This window comes from Lepidochelys olivacea (assembly GCF_965140295.1).
Source record: "Lepidochelys olivacea isolate rLepOli2 genome assembly, chromosome: 11".
Taxonomy (NCBI): Eukaryota; Metazoa; Chordata; order Testudines; family Cheloniidae; genus Lepidochelys; species Lepidochelys olivacea.
Genome location: NC_140421.1, coordinates 41539704 through 41565094, shown reverse-complemented (window position 1 = coordinate 41565094; position 25391 = coordinate 41539704). Strand labels below are relative to the sequence as shown.

The 25391-nt window shown below is 39.1% G+C and overlaps 1 protein-coding gene across 2 annotated transcripts in view; it reads right to left on the bottom strand.

Annotated features, from left to right (window-relative positions):
* RAPGEF4 (Rap guanine nucleotide exchange factor 4) overlaps positions 1 to 25391 on the bottom strand; it is a 227684-nt gene that overhangs the window by 57833 nt on the left and 144460 nt on the right. The window contains exons 7-13 of one of the 2 annotated variants that reach the window (XM_084643984.1): positions 21058 to 21111; positions 20764 to 20870; positions 18209 to 18330; positions 16501 to 16684; positions 7390 to 7474; positions 6881 to 6941; positions 6068 to 6144 (exon numbers count right to left, since the gene is read on the bottom strand). In XM_084643984.1, the coding sequence (XP_084500110.1) occupies positions 6068 to 6144; positions 6881 to 6941; positions 7390 to 7474; positions 16501 to 16684; positions 18209 to 18330; positions 20764 to 20870; positions 21058 to 21111 (690 nt within the window). The remainder of the gene's footprint in view (positions 1 to 6067; positions 6145 to 6880; positions 6942 to 7389; positions 7475 to 16500; positions 16685 to 18208; positions 18331 to 20763; positions 20871 to 21057; positions 21112 to 25391) is intronic. The other variant, XM_084643985.1, reaches the window with a different exon arrangement.

Below are 25391 nucleotides of genomic sequence, written 5' to 3'. Positions count from 1 at the left end.
CCAATATTAAAACAAATGTATTTGGCAGGAAATCAACAGCAAAAATAATGACTAGGAAACAATACTTGATAACTGCTTATTACTATTACCAGAGAAAGGCAAGAACAGAAAAGAATGGGCTTGCTCTCTGAAATTAGACTCAGAGCAAAGGACTCTTCTGGCCTTGCTGATGACAGCAAGCTCTTGATTTACAAAAAGAGACCATGCAAAATACAGATCTAGTTTACTGAAGAACAGATTTTGAGTGAAATTCTCTTCTCCAACAGTGTCAGTCTCTGTTACCTATTCTGCTCTTTTCCCTAACACACATGCCTATGATGGATGTCCTGATCTAATGATAGGAGAATCTAGGTGGAATGGAGGTACAAATTTCCATCTTCCAGTTTAGGTAAAGGAGGCTGATCATTCCTCATATACCAAGGAGGTCCTCACAGGAGGTGGGAAAACCACTGTAATAAGTCAACAGATTGGTGGTAGAGGATTTGATCATTAGAAATATGAATAGCTGGATATGTGATGATTGTGAGAACTGTTCAGTGACTTACCAGCTATATAGATGACAGAGCTCACAAGACATCTAGATATGCCTCTAGTGAGGGCTGGAGAGTTGCTTGGTCATTTTATCTACTGACACTAAAGAGACAGAACCAGATCTTCAGCTGGTGTAAATCAGCATAGCTCCACTGACTTCAGCGTTACACCGATTTAACAGGCTGAAAATTGGGCCCACAGGGTGGAGTGAGAGATGACCTAGAAGCTAAATCTGGATGAATAAGAAAAAGCCTTAATACTGGGACCTCTATGGTAGCTCTCACTGAAATGCTTAGAGTTCCACATTCAGGTCCAGCATGAGAAAATGTCAGGGGAGATTTTCAAAGGCACAAAGTGTAGTTAGGTGCCGAACTACCATTAAAAGTCAAAAGGTTTTAAGAGCTCCCATATTCACCGGTGAAAATCTCCCTCATAAAGAGGAAATTTATTAGGGATACTTTCTGGGCTTTACCTTAACTAAAATGAGAACAGATTGCTGTCACAAAAATTGACAGTTTTGGAGGGTTATTTAAAGTAGGAATTGAAGGAAAACTGACGGGTACAGAGGAGCACACAGGTCAGATAAAGACATCAGCTAATATAAGTGAATATGGTGGTAAAGGCCCAGACAAAAAATCCTGATGAAATGGAGGAGTGACAGCTCACCAGGACTGAATGGTATTCATCCAAGAGTTCTGAAGGACATAAGAACAGAATGGCTCAGCTACTAATAAAAATATACACTCTCTCATTAAAATCAACTACTATGCCAGAGAATTGGAAGGTAGCCAGTGCTGTACTTTAGTTTTCTAAAAGGTAATGGCCTGATGTTGCGAATTACAGACTAGTAAATCTTTCTCAGTGCTGGGTGAATGCAGATCTGCCAAGTGTACTATTTTCCACCGTACAGTACAATTTTTTGTAACTTTCTATAGAGAAACTTGAGTGATGTACTAGTTTTTCTGAGGCACGGCTTAGAGTTCAATGTGTAGGATTTTATATGGAAGTTTGTGTGTGGGAAGAAATAAGTGGTGACATTAAAATGTTTCAGAGTCATTTGTCTCCTTAACTTTTCAAAATGTAGGTTTATTGGAATCCAGATTCCTCAGTCTCTCGCAAACATCTCCCTTTAAGCAAATGTTTTTCTCAAATAACAACAACTTAGGGAGAGTACTAACAGGTCGTCCTCCCCACGATTCTGCCAAATTAAAGAGCCATCTTCTATCAGAAAACTCTTCCCCATGGAAGTAACTGAAGACTGTGATCAAGTCACCTCTTCACCTTCTCTTGCATAAATTAAATAGACTGAGCTTCTTAAGTGTCTGACTAGAATACAGGTTTTTCAGACCTCAAATCATTATTAAAGCTCTTTTCTGAACCTGTTCCAATTTTTCAACTTTTTAAAAAGTATTCCAGTAATAATCTTACTAATGCCATACACAGAGATATTAATTCCCTACTCTTACTTGATATCCCCTGTTTATCCAAGGATAGTGTCCAAGGATAGTGTCCCGCTTCTTAGCCATGGCATTGCAGTGGGAGCTCACATTCAGATGCTTATCCACCATTACCCAAAAATCCTTTTCAGTGTCACTGCTACCCAGGATACTACATTTTTTGTTTCTAGATAGATGACCTTACATTTGGTATATATTCAAATAAGCCCATCTTACCAGGCGATCCAGATTTGTCTGTATAACTGACCTGTCACCATCATTATTTACTATGCCACAAATATTTGTGTCATCTGCAAATTTTACCAGCAATGATCTTATTTTTTATCATTGATAAAGATATTGAATAGCATTGGGCCAAGAACAGACCGCTGTGGGATCTCACTAGAAGTGCCCTCATAGGATGATGAGTCCCCATTTATGATTATTATTTTATTTCTGTCAGTTAACCAATTTTTAATCCATTTAATATGGATTACATTGACTTTGTATAGTGCTAATTTCTTTATCAGATGTCTGTGGGACTAAGTCAAATGACCAGAAGAAATTTAAGTGTTGCTACAGCTGTGTTGGTCCCAGGATATTAGAGAGACATGGTGGGTGAGATAATATCTTTTATTGGACCAACTTCTGTTGGTGAAACAGACAAGCTTTCGAGTTTACTGAGAGCTCTTCATGTCTGGAAAGTACTCAGAGTGTCACAACTAAATACAAGGTGGAACAGATTGTTTAGCATAAGTAGCTAACACATATTCTAAGAGAGATAAGGTGGGTGAGGGAATATATTTTTTCTCTCCTTACACCCCCCATGACTGGAGAGGTGTTAATGGACATTTCTCCTTGAATGGTCCATTGAAATATTTCCCAGACCTGAAGAAGATCTCTGTAGAGCTCAGAAGCTTGTCTCTCTCACCAACAGAAGTTGGTCCAATAAAAGATATTATCTAACCTGCCTTGTCTCTAATATCTTGGGACCAACATGACTACACCACCACTGCATACATATTCTAAGAGACCACTCAAGGTGAAGTGACCCATTAACACCTCCTCAGTCATAGGAGAAAAATCCTTTTCACTGTCACTGCAATTCAGGATACTGTCTAGTCTTTTTTCTCCGATGACTAGAGGGGTGTTAATATCCAACTTCACCTTGAAGGATCCCTTAAAATATGGGTTAACTACTTATGCTAAACAATCTATTCCACCTTGTATTCAGTTGTGACACTCTGAGTATCTTTCCCGGACCTGAAGAAAAGCTCTGTGTAGCTCGAAAGCTTGTTTCTTTCATCAACAGAATTTGGCCCAATAAAAGACCCACCTTGTCTCTTGCAGAAATTTAAGATACTTTATCAGTGACATTTATCAATCAAAAATTCTATCATGTTTATTTGACACCACCTATGTTCCATAAAACCCTGCTGACTGGCATTAGTTGTGCTATCATCCTTTAATTCTTTACTGATTGCATCACATATCTGCCTTTCCAGAATTTTGCTCAGGATCAATCTCAGACTAACCAGTCAATAGTTACCTGGGTCATCCTATTTATCCTTTTTACAAAAGTAACTTTCTTTGATTCCTTTAGAACTTCCCAGTAGAAGGAGTCCGAAGATGGAAGACAAATAGATTATATGTGTGGAAAGCTTCCATATGAAGAAAGACATTAGGACTGTTTAATTTAGAGAGGAGAGAAATCAGAGGCATGACAGTGATATAGAAAATAATGAATGGCATACAGAAGGTAAAAATCAGGTACTTTTATCTATATACCCTTTCTCAAGAGAATGAAGGATAATTTAATAATATCAAAAGGCAACATATTTAAAACTGAGAAAAGAATATTTCTTTTTACACAGTTTATAATTAATCTCTGGAACTCTTTGCCACAATGTATCACTAAGGTGAAAAAGATCAGTAAGATTCTGAAAGGATTTGACATTTATATGGTTAAGGAGAGAATGCTCAGTTACATGAGATAGGATAAAAAAATTCTTAGAAGGGATATAAACCGTTATGCTTTGGGACATAAATTGACTATTAACTGTCAGGGATTAGGAAGTAACTTCCTCTATGAGCAGGTTATTTCCTATCTGACCACTATAGGGATTCTTGTACCTTCCTCCAAGTACCTGGTACGAAAGCAGAATATGTAGTAGATATCTTCACTCCGTTTTCTAACCTTTACTAGTGTGAGTCATCCTTACCCACATGAACAGACCATTTGAAGCCACTTAATGGGAGAACCCTTGTGGGGGGAGAGTTGAAGAATGCACATCAATCTGTGTCAATTTATTCAGAAAGTACTATACATATATATATATTATTTAAAATGGAAACATACTTAAAGGGATCATTTTTAATGGTTTATCAAAGGACATTAAAATACTCTAAAGAGAGGTGACACATTAATTACACTGAAAATACCTATATAGCTTCTTCAACATTAGTTATACATGCTTAAATAATTAGACATGAAATGGCATAAAAGGAAATACAGAATTATATCTCCATGTTATGGTAAAAGGTTGGTAAGATGAATAATATTTTTTTATATTTAAAGTTCCTGTATACAAATGATTATACTTTGTGAAGCGATAATAAAATTTAAGCTAACATATGATGGTTCATATGTGATCATGCTCACAAATGGTAATACTTGTGAATGAATGACCAGTCAGAGAAAAGTGGAAAACCACTAGACAATGGGCAGAGAGCCCGAGGGTGGAGTTAAACTGACAGGACAGCATATGGTGTTGGATCTGTTCATGGAGAGTAAGAACAGCATGCAGAACAAAAGGAGAAAGTTAGGGTGAACCTCAGGCTGCAAAAAGGAAAAGTTAAGAAGGATTTTAGCCTTCCCCATAACCAAAAGTGAAGAGATTTAATGATATTTTCAGGATAAAAATTCGATAGATTTCACAAAGCTAGAATCTGTTTAGATAGATGAAGTAGGGTGAACCAAAGGCATTGGCCTTTAGAACAGGGCAAAAACGGCCTTGAAGGTATAAAAGAGGTGATCCATTAATTGACGGTTAGTGGTTGGAACCAGGGAGTGTCAGACTATGACTGCCAGAATCATTTGGCAGCAGATCTGAGAATAAATACAAGTCTTGGAATCATTTCCCAGTAGAGCAATGGGCCCATACGATAGACCAAAGCAACAACCCAGAAGGAAGCAGTTGATCTTACATCCCCAAAGGACTGTGGCAACCATGATGTGGCCACAGGGCTTAGCTAAGGCTAGGAAAGTCAAAGGGATGTGGCTACGTCTACACTATGAGCTAGGCGCGACTCCCCTGCCCATGTATGTATACTTGCGCTAGCTCGAATACAAAGAGCAGCACAGCCCCAGTAGCACAGGGAATGGTAGAGGAGGTACAGCTAGCTGTGCCAAGTACAAACCTGCCTGAAACCAGCGAGTACGTCTTCAGCACAGCAAAGCCAGGCCTCTGCTGCCGGTGCCCATGCTGCTGCAGCTACACTGCTAGTCTTCGATGAGAGCTAGTGTGAGCACCTGTACGGGAGCAGGGGAATCACACCACAGCTCATTGGGTAGAGGTAGCCTACATGTGAATTTGGGCATTATTTTTTGCTGTGTTGAATGTAGCTACATAGGGATTATGATGCTATAACTTGGGGCAGTTTATCAGTGAATGAGAACAAAGCTATATTCAGACAATGTCAGCACTATGGTGTGACAGCTACTATTGCAATTAAAGCAGTAACTACTGCTAAGTGCTAAATATGTGTGATATTTAGCTAAGGAGTCACTGAGTATCTTGGAGACGGTATGCTATGACATAATGTTTGTGTTTGACTTAAACCACTTTGTAGTACAAGGTGGTCTATAGTCTTGAAATTGTAAACATACAAGCAAATTATAGTCCTGAAATTATACATCAGTCATGTAAAAGCATCATAAATAAAATAATTTGGAATAATTTCTTGATTAAAAACTGAAAACAATATTCTACTTTTTACCCCAAACAACATAATCTTGCTGTAAGTCAAACTGTATTCCAGGAAAGTTTATTCTTACAGTCCCAGTAATAAAAAGAATAATAAAAGGTTTTCAAAAATACCTTGCCATAAATGACTACATTTACCGATCCCTTTAGGATAATGTACCAAGAAGTACCTTCTTCTCCCTGATTGAATACTACAAAAAAGAGAAAAGATTTTATGCTGAGAATATAGGTGCCTTTTAGCATAAGTGGGCCAGATTCTTCCCTCAGTTACACCAATATAAAATAACTACACTGAAGTCATTTTAGTTGATCTTACTATCTTGAAAAATGTCAGATTATGATTTAAAAGCAATTTTCTTTTGATTTGAGACAAAAAAAGAATACTAATAATTTTATAATATTTGTATGAAGCCCTCTTTTTTCTAAGACAATACTAGAAGCAGCTGTAATTTGCCATTTCTTTATAGGTGTCTTTATGAACTTTATGTTATCAATTGCTAACTGATACATAGATTTGGATCTTACAGGATGCTGAGTGATCTAACCCTAATACTTAAAGTGCTGAGAACCTGACATTAATTTTCCAGTGCTTCTCTATATAAAAAGTTCAAAACAATCGCATTTTAAATATTTTTATACACAAAGCTGGGCTTCTGAATACCATGAGAATAACATTTTCATTAGTGTATGATACAACTAAAATCCATTTTAATTAGAGATGAGTCCAAACCAAAACCCCAAATACAAACACCCCCAAACATTAGTGGGCACAGAAGTCCAAATAGCAATCCAGAGACGTTTTGCAACTGGCCACTCACATATTCTGAACAGCCAGCTTTGGAGTATTCAAGTTTTGCATAGTAATTTAAATACTTGTCTAAAACCACACATGAGAAAAAAAGATATGGTTGGATCCCTTTTACTTACAGACAGTTCCTGCTTTGGGATGTGACTCAAAGATTAGAACACCTGCTAATTCTCGCTTTACCTTAAAATAAAGAGAGAAGAATTATAGGTTTTCTCTGTACTGCATTTTTGGTGCTAAATGTAACAGTTTGCCAATGGGCACCATTCTGCTCCCATTGACTTAACTGGGAGCAGGGTCAGGATCAACATGTATTAAATTACATACAGATTTGGGGCCAGACCATGGTTTAAGCCATTGGTCACAAATAAGGGAGATGAGGAAGGGCTATTCAGAAACAGAAGTCCCCAAAAGAATTTTAGCTGACTCAGCTGAAAGTCCACTTCTAGACCTAGAAGTGGCATTGGCAACACACAGTGCCCGTGTTTGGTGCCCCAACTATGGGTAGCTTCTTGGCATGGGATGGAAAGAGTCCTGGGACCCTCAACCTCCACCAAAAAGGGCCAACCACTATTCAGCCCTTTTTTGGCAATGAGTTATAAATAAAAAAAACAACAACCAAAACACTTACTGTGGTAGAAAGATGAGATAAGGCCTTAATGTGAAGAAGTTCTTCATATATAATTTCTAGATCATCTACAGTTCTCTGGCCAGGTCTACAAATGAAAGACAAAAACAACAAAATACCAAAAAAAACCCAAACAAACAAACCACCAACCCCCACAAAAACCCACCCCAAAACAAACTCCTAAGGAATAATGTTTGTAGAATGAGTTGAAGGAGTCAGTTAAGTGCCTTTATATTTCTTAACTATAAAAATAAATTTGCTCTGAATAAGCTTTATATAATAATAAACTCTAACATAACCATTTAAAGTGTTTCTTGTTGGGAAACAAAATGTAACTAACAAGGAAAGAAGAATATTATGTATGCTGTACATTTGAAAGTCATCCTTCAACCTGTGTGGCTAATTAGAAATGGACGAGAACCTTAACGCTGTTCTGTGAATATACACTTGGGGGGAAAAAAGGAATAAAAGGAATTTTCTGAGCTATTTTTGCTCCACTTATTGTTCATTATCTTAATATTCCAGTCAACTAATTTCTAGGAAGTATGTTTATGGAATCAGTGAATTTTAGAGTGAATTTTGAATGTGTATATGTGAGTATTTATACTAGAAACCAGGTTCTAAGTGTTATGTATTTCCAGTCAGTAAACAAAATATCATGTGGCCTGTGTGTCCAATCAAAACCAACCCACACAACTTGAATTGTGAATATTGAACACTCACAATAAGCTTCTCATAGATACTCTATAGACCATGAATTAGTCAACAAATGACTTGAACAGAGAATAAATTTTGTAAGTTGCTCAGAGACAATTTGTGAACAAACAAACAAACAAAAAAGCATGACTATGCTAAATCAATCATTTTCTGTGAATTTTCAGCTCTAAAAATTATACAAAACAATATTTACTAAAGAACCTAATGAGCTTTTTCAAGGTGGTGGAAATTTTGCAAAAGCATTTGTACCAATTAAGTGTGGAACAATAAACTTTAATGAAAACATCCTAAAATACAGTGGAAGACTAATATCACTTTTGAAAAAAAGTGTTTTTAACCTTTTTTTAAAAAAAGTGGGAATCAGATGGAGACAGATGTTCTGAAGTAGAGAGTTCTACACCCTAACATCCTCCAGATCAAGAGTTCGATTATGTATGTTCATAGCAATGAAAAGATTCCCAAATGGAGTTAGCTCACAGCACTATTCTTTAGTTTTGTATGTTGATAAGGGCCTCTTTTATTTACTACCTCTACTAGGCCCTACTCTGGTCAATTCATGCTGGAAGCTCCCATTAATATTAATGGCAAACATATTCGATGAGAGAACAATCCCTCCGCAGTGCAATAGCGAAAGAGAGTCTCCACACTGATTGGGGTATTTTGAGTTTCTGGAAAGCACATGTAATTGGGATAATTTTGGGGACATTAACAACTAACACTGAAGTGCTCAGGACTGATGTATGCTAGAGAGGTTACCTTTGAGTAATTCCACACCTAAAGGATACATTAAATTGACTATGATTAAGGGCTGTAGGGACCTCTGAGTATATTCCAACTCCTTTCCCCTCACCAGAACCTCTTAAGTTTAAATGTGCACCACAACCTTATTTTGTACAGGACCATTCCTCTGTGATGTAACTCCACTGAGGCCAATGGAGTTACACCACAGACAAATATGGCACAAAAACTGTTTCACAAACACTTTGGAGCAGTGGTTCTCAACCTTTCCAGACTACTGTACTCCTTTCAGAAGTCTGATTTGTCCTGCATACCCCAAGTTTCACCTCATTTAAAAACTACTTGCTTACAAAATCAGACATAAAAATTCCAAACTGTTACAGCACACAATGGCTGAGAAATTGCTTACTTTCTCATCTTACCATATAGTTAGAAAATAAATCGATTGGAATACATTGTACTTACATTTCAGTGTGATACTTGAGCCTGTTTTTCACTTGTCAGCCTGTCTGAAGCCTGAGCTCCGTCGCCTGGGGCTGAAGCATGTAATAGTTTCAAGCAGCCCCCTGTGGCATGAGGCCCCAGCAATTGCCCTGCTTGCTACCCCCTAACACTAGCCCTGCATTTGCAACCTCCTTAAACCAATCCCGTGACCCCCTCCCAGGGGTCACAACCCCCACATTGAGAAATACTGACCTAGATGGAGACCTCTGTGTACCCCAAAGGTTATACATTCCCCTGGTTGAGGATCACTGCTTTACAGCACCAAATAATTCCACAGTATATGGTATAAATCACAGAAAGCAGTGATACAAATACATTTCGTGGCAAATAAATTATTCAATCATAGGGCCAACATCAGAGGGAGGGAGCAATCAGAAGGTATAAGCAGGGGAGGAAAGCAAGGTTTTAAGATTAGGTTTGAAAAATGGGAGGAAGGTAGGGAGATACAGAAAGCTTGGTCTAGATGGCAGGAGCCGCAGAGAAGTTTTCCACACCAGTATTGAAAACAGTTTAGTGCAGGGTCCTTAACTCTAGCTTTCTGCTACATATGACATCCAAAGTGTTAACAATACAGTTGAATCTTTGAACAGCCCTCTAAGATATGTAACAATGGTGCTTTTTGAAAGAAACTTTTCCAAAAAATATTCAGTACAACAGGAGATGCCAGTATCTAGAGGGTCAGAGAACCACATTAAAAATGAATATATTGCTCTGTAAGTTCTAGGTCTAATCACCTGTTGGAGCAACAGACTAACTAAATCATTTATGAGAGAGATGGGGAGAGATTTGTTGCAGCACCTAGCAATCTTTTCACTCTGGAGTTAGGGTATTTCATTTTTTCCTAAAAAGGAATTGGTTGGAGATGTCTACTGGTAAAAAGTAGTAGTGAAGAGATCATACAAAATATAAGATAAATAGACCTCTCTTGTTTGCCAGGCAAGCTAAATTTTTCATTTGTTCTACATTTACGAATGGCATGTACTTATTATTATTATACAGATGGAAGGACACCTTAGCATAAAGATAGCATGGATGGAATTATGCTTTTCTTACACAGAACAGAATAAATTGTACAGGGAATAACAGAAATTGATTTGGTACTGCTCTGCCTTCTAGTGACGCTTAAAATGTTCACTTTCCCGTTGCAGTTACTGTAAACAATTGGTCAAAATTTTGCTCTCAAGTACAAGAGTGAAGCCCCCACTTGGTTCAGTGGAGATGCATCAGTATAAGTGAGAGTATAACTCAGCCCAATGTGCCCTCTTCAGTAAAACAAGCTCTGTATCCTAAGCTAGTATATAGTGTCTTTCACTGTGTATTCTTCTGCCATAATAAGACAACATGAGGTAAGGCTTTAACAGTTAAAACCGATATATTCTTTAAGTAAGCAATAGTATTAATCACACTTGATGTGTACAAAGCTACATGTCTGGATAAATGAGAAAAGATATACAGTACCTCAATTAAAAAATAACGATTATGTCCAATTGCATGAGATCTCTTCTGAGAAACAGATATATTCTTCTGTCAATGGGTTCATTTGTCTTCCTTTAGCATTACTCAGACTATCACCCATGACATGGGGAGGAGTGGAAATCTATAGTGGATGTACCCAGTCTTTATTTCTGCTTCTCCAGATGTCACATGGAGAGATATTAGGCATCACTGCTTCAGTTAAACCTGTGTGGTGCCCCACTGATATAGATTTGTAGGATCCTGCTGTGTAAAGACCTAGTTTCTGCAGGAGATGCATTCTAGCAGCAATGCCTGGTTACATACAGGATAATAAATGGGGATAGATAGAGAACCAGACTACTCATTAATGGATGGGAGACCTCAGGTGATATTAAGTGATCAATAAATACTGTTCACTGTTTGGGGAATTTATCAAGGTCAGAGACACTGAGCTTCTCTTTACTAGAATGTGGACAAAAATACAGAATTTGCTTAACCATCAAGAAACCATGTATGTGCTGGAAAGGTCACTTACTATTTTTATTACACCTCTGATCCCAAACTTTGAGATGATAAAAACTGAGTTGGGACTAGCTGAGGGCCAGTATAACTTTATTTTACACAAATATAAACATATAAACACATTACAGTGGCAGCTAAAATGAACACAGATTTCATAAAGGTTCATATCTTTTCCGTAATGATTCTAAATATTGAATCTTTCCGTGGTATGCCCTCACAGTGAAAGCAAGACAATAGGTTACTTTTAGCTGTCACTAATATATGTGTGTGTGTGTGTGTGTATGTTTCTCACCATATTATGAAAGAAAGCCATTTAAATCTGTCTTCTTGATTCAAGGCTCCTGGACAATTTCCTTAAATTCCATTTTATCACATATTTATCTTGTATTATCATGCAAACCTCAGTAAGGGGGAAGGCAGAAAAATATCTGAATTTTATCTCAGTGCTAATTTTTGATTGATTTCAAGCTAATAGTGAAAAATCCCATTGGCTTATACAGAATCAGAATATGGCCTTTAAGGAAAAAAATCACTATAGTTGTGTCCACTTAAAACCAGGCTGAATTTGGCATTAGAATCAAATTTTTCTGGGGTAAGAGAGTACATTCATGGTGCTATATAAATGGTTGTTAGCAATTACTACATTTATTTTGCTATATATTGTGTCCTCTTCTATTTTCCTTGTACACTATACTTTTATTTTCCTTTCTATAACATGATGCATACCCACCATATTTTTAAAAGTGTGAGCCAAGGTAAGGTCCCCGGGACACAGAGAGTTTATTAGTGATCACGTGTACTTATGAATACTGAGAAGAAATCTGTAGCATAGATTTATTGTTTTAAGAGTCATGCTGCTAACATACTACAACTTAGAGTATAAGACTGCAAAAGAGAATATATATTACTGTATCATCTCCTAAGTTAAATACTACATCTAAGGCTCATTTTTCACCTTATAGACAGACTTCTGTCATTAGTGTCTGGCTTTATACTATATTTATACCATGTTTAATTAGGTCCTACCATCATTCATGCTACAGCTAAACATATTAAACACAAACTAAAAAATATAAAGAAAAAAACCCAACAGTTTCAGGATGTCATTCTCATACTGAAGGATTGAAGAGCTTGCAAGTTAGAGCTATGTTAGACCTAAAATATTTTCCCAAGAACCTACTACAGGTCTCCACCTGTGATAGCAGGCATTGTGAGATAGCAGGGAGCTATGTTTCCAGCTTCAGAAAAAGCTAATTTCACATTCACAATGTATGTGTGTTTTTTTCAAATACCAATAGCAACAAGAGCCTGTCAAAAATTTCCCTGAAGCTCTATTCTGTTTTTTAAACTATAGAACATTCTTTCATAGTTTGACAGTTAAAATGCTGCAGTTAATGTAATAAACAGAGAATTTTTTAAGTTAGCTGTCAAAACAAGCGACACTTTTTACTAGAGAGTTGCAGACTGCGAACAATAGAAAGTACCTTTCAAGGCAACAACTTCATTATACAATCAAATTCTCAAAGTAATTGTCTCATCAAAGAATATTGTCTAATTTGTTTCCTGGTAATTATCTGAGCTTTGCAACCTCTCCGGAAATGGTGACTATTATAAAAGCAGCTGTGTTGGTTTGCAAATTGGGGGTCCTGCTCACGTTGACGCAGAGCCAATGTCCCTGAGGCCCTGACATATCCTTGAACTCCTGGCAGGTGTCGTGCTGTCTAATGAATACTGCTAGGCCTTTGAGGATCCACTGAGGTTTCAAAGGCATTGATACATCTTAGTACGGACAGGATGCCCAACTTCCAGTAAATGTAATGTACGAAAAGTGAGCTGTATAACAGTTGCTAATATGGTACCGTAGGCTGAAAATATGAAATATGTTCTCTCTGTTCTCAACACCTCATGGAATATCCTTAGAGGATTTTCCTAGGGGCTCTGGCCTGTGGAGGTGAAGAGAGGACATATGGAGGCGGAACAGACACTATCCCCAGCAACATTCCCCTACCCTCCTCTGAACTGTCTGGAAGGAGTTAGGGTGATAATTATCACTGATCTTGTCAGTATTAACTTATATCGGTTGTGCTGAGTCCAGTGAAAGCCACCATATGCAGAAGGATTTGGTGGGCACGTAATCATCGTAGTCCATGGGAACACTTCTACAGAAGCCATGCAACCATCAGGTGGTGAGGGGCTAGGAAGTGGTGCAAAAGAATGTGTCAATAGCAGAGATGGTTCTGGTCTCCACCATTCTCAGGTAGTCCCTGAGTTTGATAGGTCAACTCCCATCTATTCATGGATTTGAGGAGTTCTGCTCCCCATCTCCATGGAAAACAGATAGGAAAACTCCATGAGTGAAAAATGCTGAGTTTCACTGACCCTAGATAGGTTTGCAGAAGCATCGGGCTCATGGCTTGGCTTTCCTTTAGTGTGTGACACAGGGAAAGCTCCTTTGATTTTCAGTGCAGTAGTGACCTCCAGCATTAACAAAAATGGAAGCTATCTATTTTAAAGTACTGTCACACTAGAAATCATCTTCTACAAGACCAAGTATCTGATTTCAATGCTTATACTTCTTGAAATTCAATATTTTTATTAACCATTTATTGTTGTTATTCATGTTGTGCTCAAAACTGTGCTAACTGCTTCACATACGTATAATAAGACTGGCCCCTGTGCCAAAGAGCATTCTAAACAGACAACACAGAGACAAGAGAGGAGGAGGAGGGAAAGGATGAAGAACAGAAATAGAACAAGAGCAATGCACACCAGGTTTGTATAATTTTTGGCGGTGCCCAGAAAGGGTCCAAGTCCTGCCCCCACACACCTGCCTTGTAAGCCAATATACATATTTTTAAATAATGTAAAAATGGATTGGAAACAGTAAGCATTTAACAGTTTCCCTATATTGCACGGTGTGTGGGGATGCAGGGGCATACGGGCTCTGGGGTGTGGGAGGGGGGTTAAGGCTAGGGCAGAGGGTTGGAGTGTGGGGGGATGAGGGCTCTGACTGGGGTGAGGATGAGGGTTTGGGAGGGGGCTCAGGGCTAGGGCAGAGGGTTGGGGAGCAGGGGGAGTGAGAGCAATGGCCGGGGGTGCGGACTCTGGGGTGGGGTCGGGGATGCAGGCAGGCTGCCCCAGGACTGGAGCCAGAGGAGGACTCTCCCCAGCCCTCTCCCCACGAGCAGCACGGAGCTCCTGTCCCAGCCAGCCAGGCTCGCCGAGAGGGGTGCTAAAGGGGGCAATTGCCCAGGGGCCAGGGCGATTTAAAAGGGCCCCAGGGCCCTGGCCGCTGCAGCTCTCCCGGCTCTGGGGGAAAGCGTCACTTGATTCAAAGATGTTTTTGATATGCCCCATGCAGGTTCCAGGGTGGCTGAGGCAGCGGAGTAGCAAATACCATTGTCTCAGCCGTCCCGGAACCTGCATGGGGCATAACAAAAGCGTCTTTGAATCAAGAATCAAGACACTCACCCCACATCACCAGCCTACCGCAGTGCTGTGTGCGCACTGCCCAGCGCCGGGGGCATGGGGGAGAGGAGAGAAGAGGACAATGCGCCCAGTCACCAAGTGGCCTGACTGGTGAAGGGTCAGCGCCCGGGGGGCGGGGGACGGCGGGCTGCCATCACGTCACGTGTGCTGCCTCCCTCCGCAGACAGCAGCAGCTGCCTTAGCCCGCCCCGCTCCCTTGTAGCTGGAGTGGTGGAGCAGTGCGCGTGGGCGCAGCGTGAAAGGAGCCAGCCAGTGGCTGGCGAGGGAGCACAGCGCGGGGAGTGGCAGCCAGCCGCTGCCGAGGGCGCAGGGACACTCTGCGGGAGGAGCGCGGGGCCGGTGGACGGGGCTGGGGGAGAGGCCTGGACCTGAACATTGGTGGAGCCGGGCCCACGTGCTCTGAATATTGGTGGAGCCCGGGCACCACGGGCCCATATAACCCACCGCATAAGAACAAGAGGACTCTTTTGTCGAATAGTTCTATCGTATTCACACAATTTTTTAGGAGGAAAACGGTCATGCTACATTATAGGCCCAGGTCAGTTCCCACAAATGCAAAAAGAATTTTGCCAATGATCTCAAAGGAGGCAGGATCTCTTGTGTGCATATCTTTCTTGAACTGACCTTTATGAAATCAGAAGTTCACTTGAAAAAATTATTCTCAGTGCACTTAAAAGCCAATGAAACCTATCATAACCAGTCACCAAAATTCATGTGCCTCATAAAGGGATCTTTAAATAAAGGTTGAATAAACTTTGTATTGGAAGCTTTGTGGTCACTACAAATTGAGTATTTAAGATAGCATTGCCTACGGGAGGAGGACCTTAGTGAGGGTTTCACTGTACCTGGAGTATATTAATAAAAACATGGACTGAACCAATGGTTTTGAAACAGAAGTTTAGCCTGGTGGGTATGAAGGCAAGACCTCTTTATGTGACCCAGGTTCAGAATATTTAAAAATATATATTGATTGTATAACAATAAAAAGCATATCCATAAACCATAGTCATGGAAAGTTTAATATTTTGCTAGTAAACACAATAAGCCAAATTAATCCCGGATATAACTCTAGTGAAGACAATGAAGTTCTACCACAGATGAATTTGGCTGAACGACTGCTACTTAACATTACAGGTAAGAAACCATCTGCTGTGTTGATATCTTAACATTCCGTTTATTTTTAATGGTTGACAGCTAGCTGAGGGGCATACCAGCTCTGAGAGCGTTAAACGTAGCAGTATTCTGAAATTGCATATTCTCTTATTCCTGTGAAGAGTGGCAGCAGAAATAAAAGTTCGACATGCTGTACTTCCCACAGAGGTGAACACAGTGATTATTTACAGACCTGGTTGCTCATCTTGAATTCGCAGCCCAACTTATAAACAGTGATATGGGCTAAAACTGGATGGATTTTACAAGACACTTTTACATTCTGTACAGTTTCAATGGACCGATGCTGAAATGGAGTAATCAGACAAAAGGAAGCCTATCAATATGCCACAGCTCCCTCATAGTTTCTCTTGTTATATGGAGAAAAAGGCTTGCAGAATTATAAAGATTTTTTCAGAGGCCAGAGGCATGAACCACAGGAATTGGCTATATATTTGGGCCAAAATTTTAACCCCACTGTGTTGCAAAGTTCAGGGGTGTTGAGAGTGATCTAAAATATTAACCTATTAATCTGCTTACGGTTTTCTGAGAATCATCCTCATATGGGCATCTGGACCAATCTGAGATAGCAAAAGCAGAGTATCCTGCAGCTCCTCATCACATTCTTTCTTCTCTTCCTCAGTTGGCATTGGGGCATCTTCATGCTCATCATCCAAAAATCGATAAAACAAGTATTTGTCTTGGAAATGGTGTTCTTGATCCACTGAAAGCAACATCATTGACATCAGGTATCAGTATTAAACTCTCCTCATTAAAAAGGAACCTTCACAGAAATGGTGTATTATGTGGTGTGGGGCAGAGACATCATAGTTTAACAAGTAAGAGAAAATGGCAGAGAAATACCAAGAGAGTGAATTGCCCTTATTCTTTCTGATACACGTTAATAGTTCGTACAAAACTGCAGGTCTAGGAAATTTTCCTTAATTTTGCACTACAAATGCTTTCTAAAAGGATTCTATATTTGTAGCTTTCCCTCACACCTTTTTTTCCCAAAGCAATTCATTCAAGTGAAACTGTCCACACTGGACCAATAATTGTATTAATAACAACTCTATTTAAACAAAGCTGTTCTAACAAGACCCTCTAATATGATTTCCTTACCCAGTTGGTGTGGCCAAGGCCTAAAGGTAATATACTAAGAAGTATCTAAATTCCTTCTAAGCTACTCTAACAACCTGAAGGCTACTGTGTATATTGGCAGGGCCAATTTCACTGGCACAGACACTAGTGGAAGGCCTCTGAGAGCAGAATGTCTGCCAAGATAACATTACAACGGGGGAAAACAGGCACCCACAATCTCCCCTCCAAGCAAGCAGGCAGTTCCACTCCAAATGTGGGAAATGCTGATTTAACAGGGGGAATGGCTAGAGTGGTAAGGTGCTGTGCTGATTCATAGCATCCATGCAGCAAACACTGCAGGTTCTGTGTAGCCCTTGTCAGAAGTTAGAGCTGTAATCCCTCTCAGGGAAGGGCAGTGGAGAAAACACTCTGCCCTCCTACAGGGATGAATCCTCTCTGGAGTGCAAGGGACAAAGGAGGTAGATGGAGGTGCAGTTTGGAAGTTCAGTGATTTGCACACACAAAACCTCGGACACTGAACCTGATCTGAAAGGGTTTGTGATGTTAAAGAAGGGGAAGGGTGTTGTATAAAAATCCATTTCCACAGATAACCTACAATGGTATATGTAAAGGCTGGGGAAAAAAACAGATAAACCCAAACCAAAATCTAGATCTGAACATTAGGATGTTTGAGATCCAGATCTGAAATTTTTTAAGTGGTCCTTATAACTGGCCAACCCAAAAACATGGATCCAAACACCTGGAAACATCTGGATCCAGGTCGCAATGCTGTAGCTCAGGCCCACCTCTATTTAAAATCCATTACTTTAATGTCATTGTGCCAGCACATCTCATGGGTTTTTTTTCTGTGTATACAAAGATGACTATATAATCACACTAACTGTGAACTGTGAATAAACACTAATAACATAATTAGAATTCCTGCCACCATTAGATTGCAATTTAACATTTCCCTGAGTTACAAAGACATGTTGGCGGAATGCTGCAGTCAACACTGCTGAATTTACCCTAATCAATTAAGACGCAATCTGCTGTGTTCCTAATGGGATCACAATCCCTTCTCTTTTCATGAAGGAGGCCCATAAAGACTTTGATGGGAGGCATTTCCAACATGTTAGCTGGCATCTGACAAAGAAGTTTATCTTACCATGGTTCAGAACACCTTCCTCCAGCAATACTTGCCACATGCCCACAGCCTGTGTTCGTGAATGAACACAAGGACTTTGTTGCATCATCCAGTCGACCAGTTCTGTTCCTACACAACATTGCCTGAGGGTCAAAAAATCATATTAAAACAGGTCAGTAAAAGGAGATTGCTTAAAGTATCTGTCAAGAGTAGCAGTATCAACAAACTGCATCAGCAGGACTAGTCAGACCCCATTATAGAAAAAACAATGCTGAAGTATTGTTATAATGTACTGGTAAAGGACTATATCTTTTTTATATCTGTAAATAATAAATAATAACAACACCTAACTCTTATACAGTGCTTTTCATTAGTAGATCTCCCAAGCACTTTACAAAGGTGGTCAGTATTATGATCCCATTTTACAAGTGGGGAAATTGAAGAGCCATGCACATTTGAGGTACTAGCTAATTAACAGCAACAACAATTTTTAGCCTAGTTAATGTAACTTTAGATACTATTCTTATTCACATAAATATCCAATTCTTTTTACACTTACTACATTTCTTTTAGCAGTAAATTTCACAGATTTATCTTACACTGTAGCCACATCTTTCTATAATTTTCCTGAGAAACAAACTAACTCAGCATTTCAAGGCCCACTCAGAACAGAGTTCCAAACTCCATGTACACAGTGACTAAGAAAGCTTTCTACAAATTATCAGGCATTAAAAAAAAAGGGGGGGGGGAATATGCTTTACTCCAGTAGATATCAAATGTAACAAGTTTAATATGAGACAGTTGGCTGATAAAGGGCACTTGTTGCCTTTGAATGGGGCCAGTCTCACATTTTGCAGGGCCCTTGGTGAAGACAGATATATTAGGCCTCAAGCACTTGGCTAACCAATGGAGCCCAAACAGGAGAAGCTGAAGAGAGATTATTAAAATGGTGCTCCACAATCTGCATTAGTTCTCTGATCACTACTGGATTTTCTGGTATTGAGCTAAAAAGCCTTTTGAGGAATTTTCCTTACACTCTTCTCTAGGACCCCCCATGCTAGCTGTAATTATCTAACAGATCATGTCTGACACATCCCATGTATAAGCTCCTGTGCTGGAGGAAAACCCTTCTCAACAGCAGTCCCAAGGCTCTGGAATAGCCCCCCCAAAGAAGATCAGAAAGACCCTGGCTCTGACTATCTTCAGATATAAAGGCCTACTCTTTGTCATAACAACAGATAAAGCAACAGAGCAGAAGAAACCCCAGCAGCATAATTAAAGCTAGAAAAGCTCATAAATAACCACATACAAAACAGAAAATGTCTGGTCCATCTGGACAAATCTCACTATTCTACAGTTCATGTACAGCTTCTAGATATGAAGGTGATGGGGCTACTGAAATGCTCGTATTTAGGTTAGAGAGTGACTTATTTTTGAAGACTTGCTGTAGGTGTATCCCAATTCAATCACAAGAAAAAATATTTCTCATCTTAGAGATTTGTCCCCATGACATAAACAGCACTCACTTTGACACAGTTCTATAGCACTGGTAGTCTTTATTCAAGAGGCAGAAGAACAGAATAGCAGGTGTTTTTTGCTTAAGGTAAATTGGCAGAGTCGTATGGAGGAGCTTCCACAGCACTGACCTGCATGCACTGTGCATGCTGCCAAGATATCTCACGTATAAGTTTTCTGAAATAAGGAACTATAACCTCAGAAACTCATGTTGATATAACCATTCAGATAAACACAAGTATTCCAAATTTCTCACTGGTTTATAATACATCAAATTAATGTCAGTCACTTTTAGACTGAAATCTAGTGGAAAAGTATCTCTCTGAAAAAGTAGATCAGTGATACACTGATTAACTAAAGTGGAAGTACTTAGAGATTGTAAACCATTTTCTGTATACTCAGAATCATGTATGAATCATTTAGATTAAATATTAAACAGTAAAGCTACTCAAATGTTTCTTAATCCAGCAAGACAATACAATGAAGAATCATTTATAGTTCTAGACTTTCAACGCCTATCTTGCCAGTGTCACAAAAGTCCCCTTTCAGCAAGACAGTGCTGCCACCAAAAGGAAGATTAGAAAGACAGACTATCAACTGAAAAGTTTAATTTCAAATAGACCTGAGAATTTATATGATGTGAGAACCGCATTTCACCTTGTGAACTTTCAGAACTCCACATTGAACAAAATGGGTGCAGCTCTTTTGGGATCAATACAGTAGCATAGTGTTTTAATGAGATTTTCATTCATTATTTAGTGACACACCAAAAGACCTGAATCTATATTTTCACCCTGATGTGTAAAATATTTCAGCTAACCGTAAGATTAACTTTTATGGGGGTTTTATATGTATGCTTCATTCATAATCAATTTCCAGTCAAATTACCTAGAAAGGATTTACCAAGCACATTAAACACTGCATAACACCCAGAAACAAATATCATCCCAGAATAATTTCAGACCTTTTGAGACCTGCAGGCATGGTAAGACATAAATCACAAGTCAGAGGATGATAAATGTAAAAGATCCAAGACCTTTACGCAATCGGCTCACACACACCTGTAAGTCTTCAGATGATATTTACGATCTCTTATCATATGAGGTGCTCGGGAAAGAATTGCATTGCGTAAAATCTTTCCAGCTCTGAGGATCTTTTCTGATGGCACCTTGTTGAAGATGAAGAATAAAGGGAACAAAATGAACGGATGTTAAACATTTTTAATATCTGACTATACAGCTTGCTAAAAGAAAAAATACTACCCAAACTCCCATAAAATAAAAGCCTCTGCACAAATGGTCAATTGTGAAGAACACTAAAATAGTGACAATAAGTCTAATCTATGTCCACATTACCTGTGTAATAGTTTTAGCAGGACGAAGTGGAATGTGAGGTTCAATGAGAGGTGTCTGAAAAATAAAATTTAAATGAAACAAATAAAAAAAAAACAAGAAAAAAAAAGCTTAAAAATGATTAATTCATTAAAACTAAAAGGATGAACAATGTAAGGAACAATGCTTAGGGCCAAGCTCTGCTCCTGGATGTGTGTGGAAGATTTCTAGTAAAGTATGGAAATCACATACAGGCATCCCAAAGAAGAACTTTAGTGGTTAGCACTTTAAAACAAATTACATGAAATGTGAAGATGTATAAACAGTTATTTACTCTTTAGGGTTTTTAAAATGTAACAAAGGGCTTAATGATCATCATAAGAGTTCAAAAGCCAAGCCTAAAGGCAGTTAGGCACCAACTCTCACTATTGTGATGTTTCTAGGCTTAGGTGCAAGATTGCTTCAGGGGAAACACAGAGGCTCCAGCTACACGTGATGGACTCTGCCTCTCAGCCCACAGAACTGGTTGTAAAGAAATAAACAAAGGGGGCTTCTGAGTTCCAAGGGCAGTCTCTTCCCTTAGCTACTTTCTCTGATAAACTCACATGAGACAGGATGAGAAATGGGAATGGAGAAGAAGATACATTCCCACTGAGGAGGGGCTTTGCAGTTCAGAGAGCAGAGAGTGACCAGATCTTATTTTAGCTTCTCTGCTTTACAGGAGCACACAGATATGTCTAGGTATCAATGGATTCCTCTGGTAAAAAGGGTGGTAGAAGCACCAGAGATGAGAAGGTGTCAGAGTAATAAGGGAAGAGGAAAGAGGACAGAAAATCCTGAAACAGGACAAAGAAGTGGAGAAGGTACTGGGAGAAAGAGAGTGAGAGAGAGAGAGAAGAAGAGGAAAGAAATGGGAGAAAAGCATGAAGAGAATGAGGAAAAAAGGAGAAAGAAAGATAAGAATAAAAAATGGGAAGCAAATCTCAGAAAAACACAGATACAAAATTAGGAAAGCCACCAGGACTGAAAATGATGGAAGAAGGATGAGGAAAAAAAATAAGTGAGACCCAGCAACTACCTCTAAGTGGCAGGAAAATCCTTTGTTTTGTAAGGACAGGTAGTTAAATGACTCAGATATCTGAAGTTATATCAGGGATGAATCTGGGGGGAGTCCTGTATAAGATTAAGGGCCAGACTGTACCACAAGGACATGGCTCACAGAAGGGACAGCATGCTGCTGACTCAGGGAGACACAATTGCCTCCCTGCTCCCTACTTACTCCACAGAAGCTAGTAATTTGCTGCTGGCCTATACTATCACCAACTTACACATCTCCTTCCTCTCGTACCAGCTCAGCTCCTTTGGCCAGCAGACTTTGGCCAGCAGAGAGAGAGAAAGACCTACCTACCCTAAGCACAGGGAACAGGAAGATTCTCCTACAATAAGTTGGAGGGGTGGTAGGAAGCATTAGGAGGCTCAGGAAAGTGTGGGAAAGAAAGGTCCAGGGAAGTGTAGCAAGGGATCAAAGTTGCTGGACCATCTCTACTTACCACAGAGTGCCTAGCCTTGGACCCAGAGTAGAGGGAGGGTATGGATTCCTTACAATGTTACTAAGGTATCCAGAAACCCCCTTCGATGAGGGGCAGAAGGGCTACTGAGCCTGGAGTAAGGCAGCAGACCCAGTGAAAGGTTGATGAATGTCTGTTTTGTTGTGTTGGACGTCTGTTTGTTAACTCCAGATGGTAGACTCTTCCAAAGGGCTAACTCACCTCAGTAATCCACTAGTGCTGAGAGCTGAAGGACTACTAAGCGAGACGGCAAGTCAACCAGAGTGGGGAAACGGAGGCAAGCACATGACTAGAAGTTAAGGGAGGTAAGTGATCTAGTCACACAGGCCCACTAATCAAAAACTATTTCAGTCACTTCCATAGAGGTGGAAAACATTGCAAGTTCAACTTTAATTATGGTTATATCTTACAACAAGCCCTTGCAAAGGTAAATTAATAAAATGAAATTGGGTTTGTATATTTTTCTCCCATTGATAAGACTAAAACATTTGTCAAAAGAGTTGGGTCAAATTATACACACTTTCTACTTTTAAAAAATAAATCTATCCAATGTAAATTCTGGGCATTTCCCCCCTTATTTTCTACACAATGTATATTTGTAGTAGGATCAAAGGCATGTTTGATATGGTCTAATTTTTTGTTTTGGAGAGAGAAACCAGTAAATACATACATACATACATACATACATAAAACAGTTTTTGTTTTAAACTAACCAGATTCTTTTTTTCAGATTTTTCAGTTCAGTCATTGAATTGAAGAATCAATTATTAGCTTAGCTCAATTTATGAATGAATAAGGATTTGGAAACTCAGCAATACAAAAGCAGAATCAAATAAAGGAATGAGGAGGGGTCATAATTTACACCGTCAGATTTCAAGGTTGGGAACGTGACTCAAATTAGGAAGAAATAAAATAAAATCCACTGAATCATATTTTCCCCATGACCTAGTCCAGTCCATCTTTGTAAAAAAAACAAACAACAACATGCTGTATTTATTGGAGTTAAACGTGGCATTTGAGATTACCAGCAAGAAAAGAACAAAACCATCAAAGAGCAACCTCGGGTATTTCTGCTAATGTCCATAGGTGAGTCAACAACATCTCATGATCAACAAACGATAGATCTAATAATATCAGCACTGATCCCTGATCTTTATCACTACTCCAAGAAATCTTGGACCCTGTCAAATTCCAAAACTTAATAATAGAAACTAACCAAGAGTCCAAAGAATAGAAGAACTAGAGCTACAACTATTCAAAGACTGGAATAGCAGGAGAAAAGCAGTGCATCCGATGAAGTGGGCTGTAGCTCACGAAAGCTCATGCTCAAATAAATTGGTTACTCTCTAAGGTGCCACAAGTCCTCCTTTTCTTTTTGCGAATACAGACTAACACGGCTGTTACTCTGAAACCTGTCTTTGAATATAGCTATAGACCCTCTTGCACCCAAGCACCTTCTCCTGGACCACTGCCCACACAGACCACAATGGTTCTCAGACAAGGACCTGTAACTGGAAAAGCAGGAAGGAAGAAAACTTCAGCACTGGTAGCGGAAAACACAGTCTGGTACAAGTTCAGACACAAACTGTTTCTACAAACTTATTGCACTGCCAGCAAGACAGCAAAATTACACCTCACACAAACCTTCTGGACCATAAATCACTTCACATTGTCCTGCAGTGTTTGTAACCCAAACACTGCAATGCATGACACCCAGAAGCAATAACTAACTATAAACTAAACAAAAATGAAATTGACTAATTAAAATTGTAAGGACTAGGAATCTGCCATTAACTTGCTTTGTGACCATAGGCAAATTACATGTCTCTAATGATACTTATCTACCTTTGCAAAGTGCTTGAGAACTACAGTTTAAAAAGCTGCTAGAGGATACTTAGCATTATTTTAAAATCTATTTTTATTGTTGAATCTTAGCAAACAGCAAAAAAAACACAGCATAAATGGTGCAAATTTAATTAGTTTAAACATTGTTTGCATCTTCATTTAAGTTTATTAAGAGCACAGGGAGGAATACTTGTCCCTTTAAATACCTGAAGTGCAATCTATGCAGCAAACTTATATTAGAATGTTAAATTAGACAGGCATTACTTAGCATTTTGCACTGTCTCCTTGACAAACCATAACATGATTCAGCCATTACCAAAAATGATACTTTACTGCAAATGTCAAAGGGAAAAAAGAATATTGAAGCAGAATATGACCAGTGTACCAAAAACTTGCGAACATAGCTAATGATGTCTTATTTTCCTGTCATTTTTCTACTTCCCTGCTACAGTGAAGCAGCTGTGGTAACTACACTGAATGCATTGAATAAAATGTCCCTGAATGCTAATTCCACTGAGAATGCACCGGATAGTCTGATAGAGGCATACTGTTGTCATGGACAGTCTCAACTAGGAGATGTGATTAATTTGTCTGCCACAGCATTTGTTTTTACCTTAAGGAAGAATCATGAAACTTTTTTCCACTGTATCTCACTAACATTGCTGTGTTTTCTTGATCTCTGCAGCACTATTAATGACAAACTGGTTTACCTGATATCATTTACATCTCCAAAAGCAATATATGGTACTGCAGATGAAAAATCAAAGTTATAAATAAGGCAGAGTTTTTTTTTTAAAGAATCACTTCCCAAACATGTTTTGGTTTATAACAAATATTCAAAATATTGGCCTTGGCAAATTAAAATAAAGTTATTGTTTAACCATCTACTAAAGGATTCTTCTTGGGTTCTTTGGACACCCACCACCTATATACCTACCTCCTCAC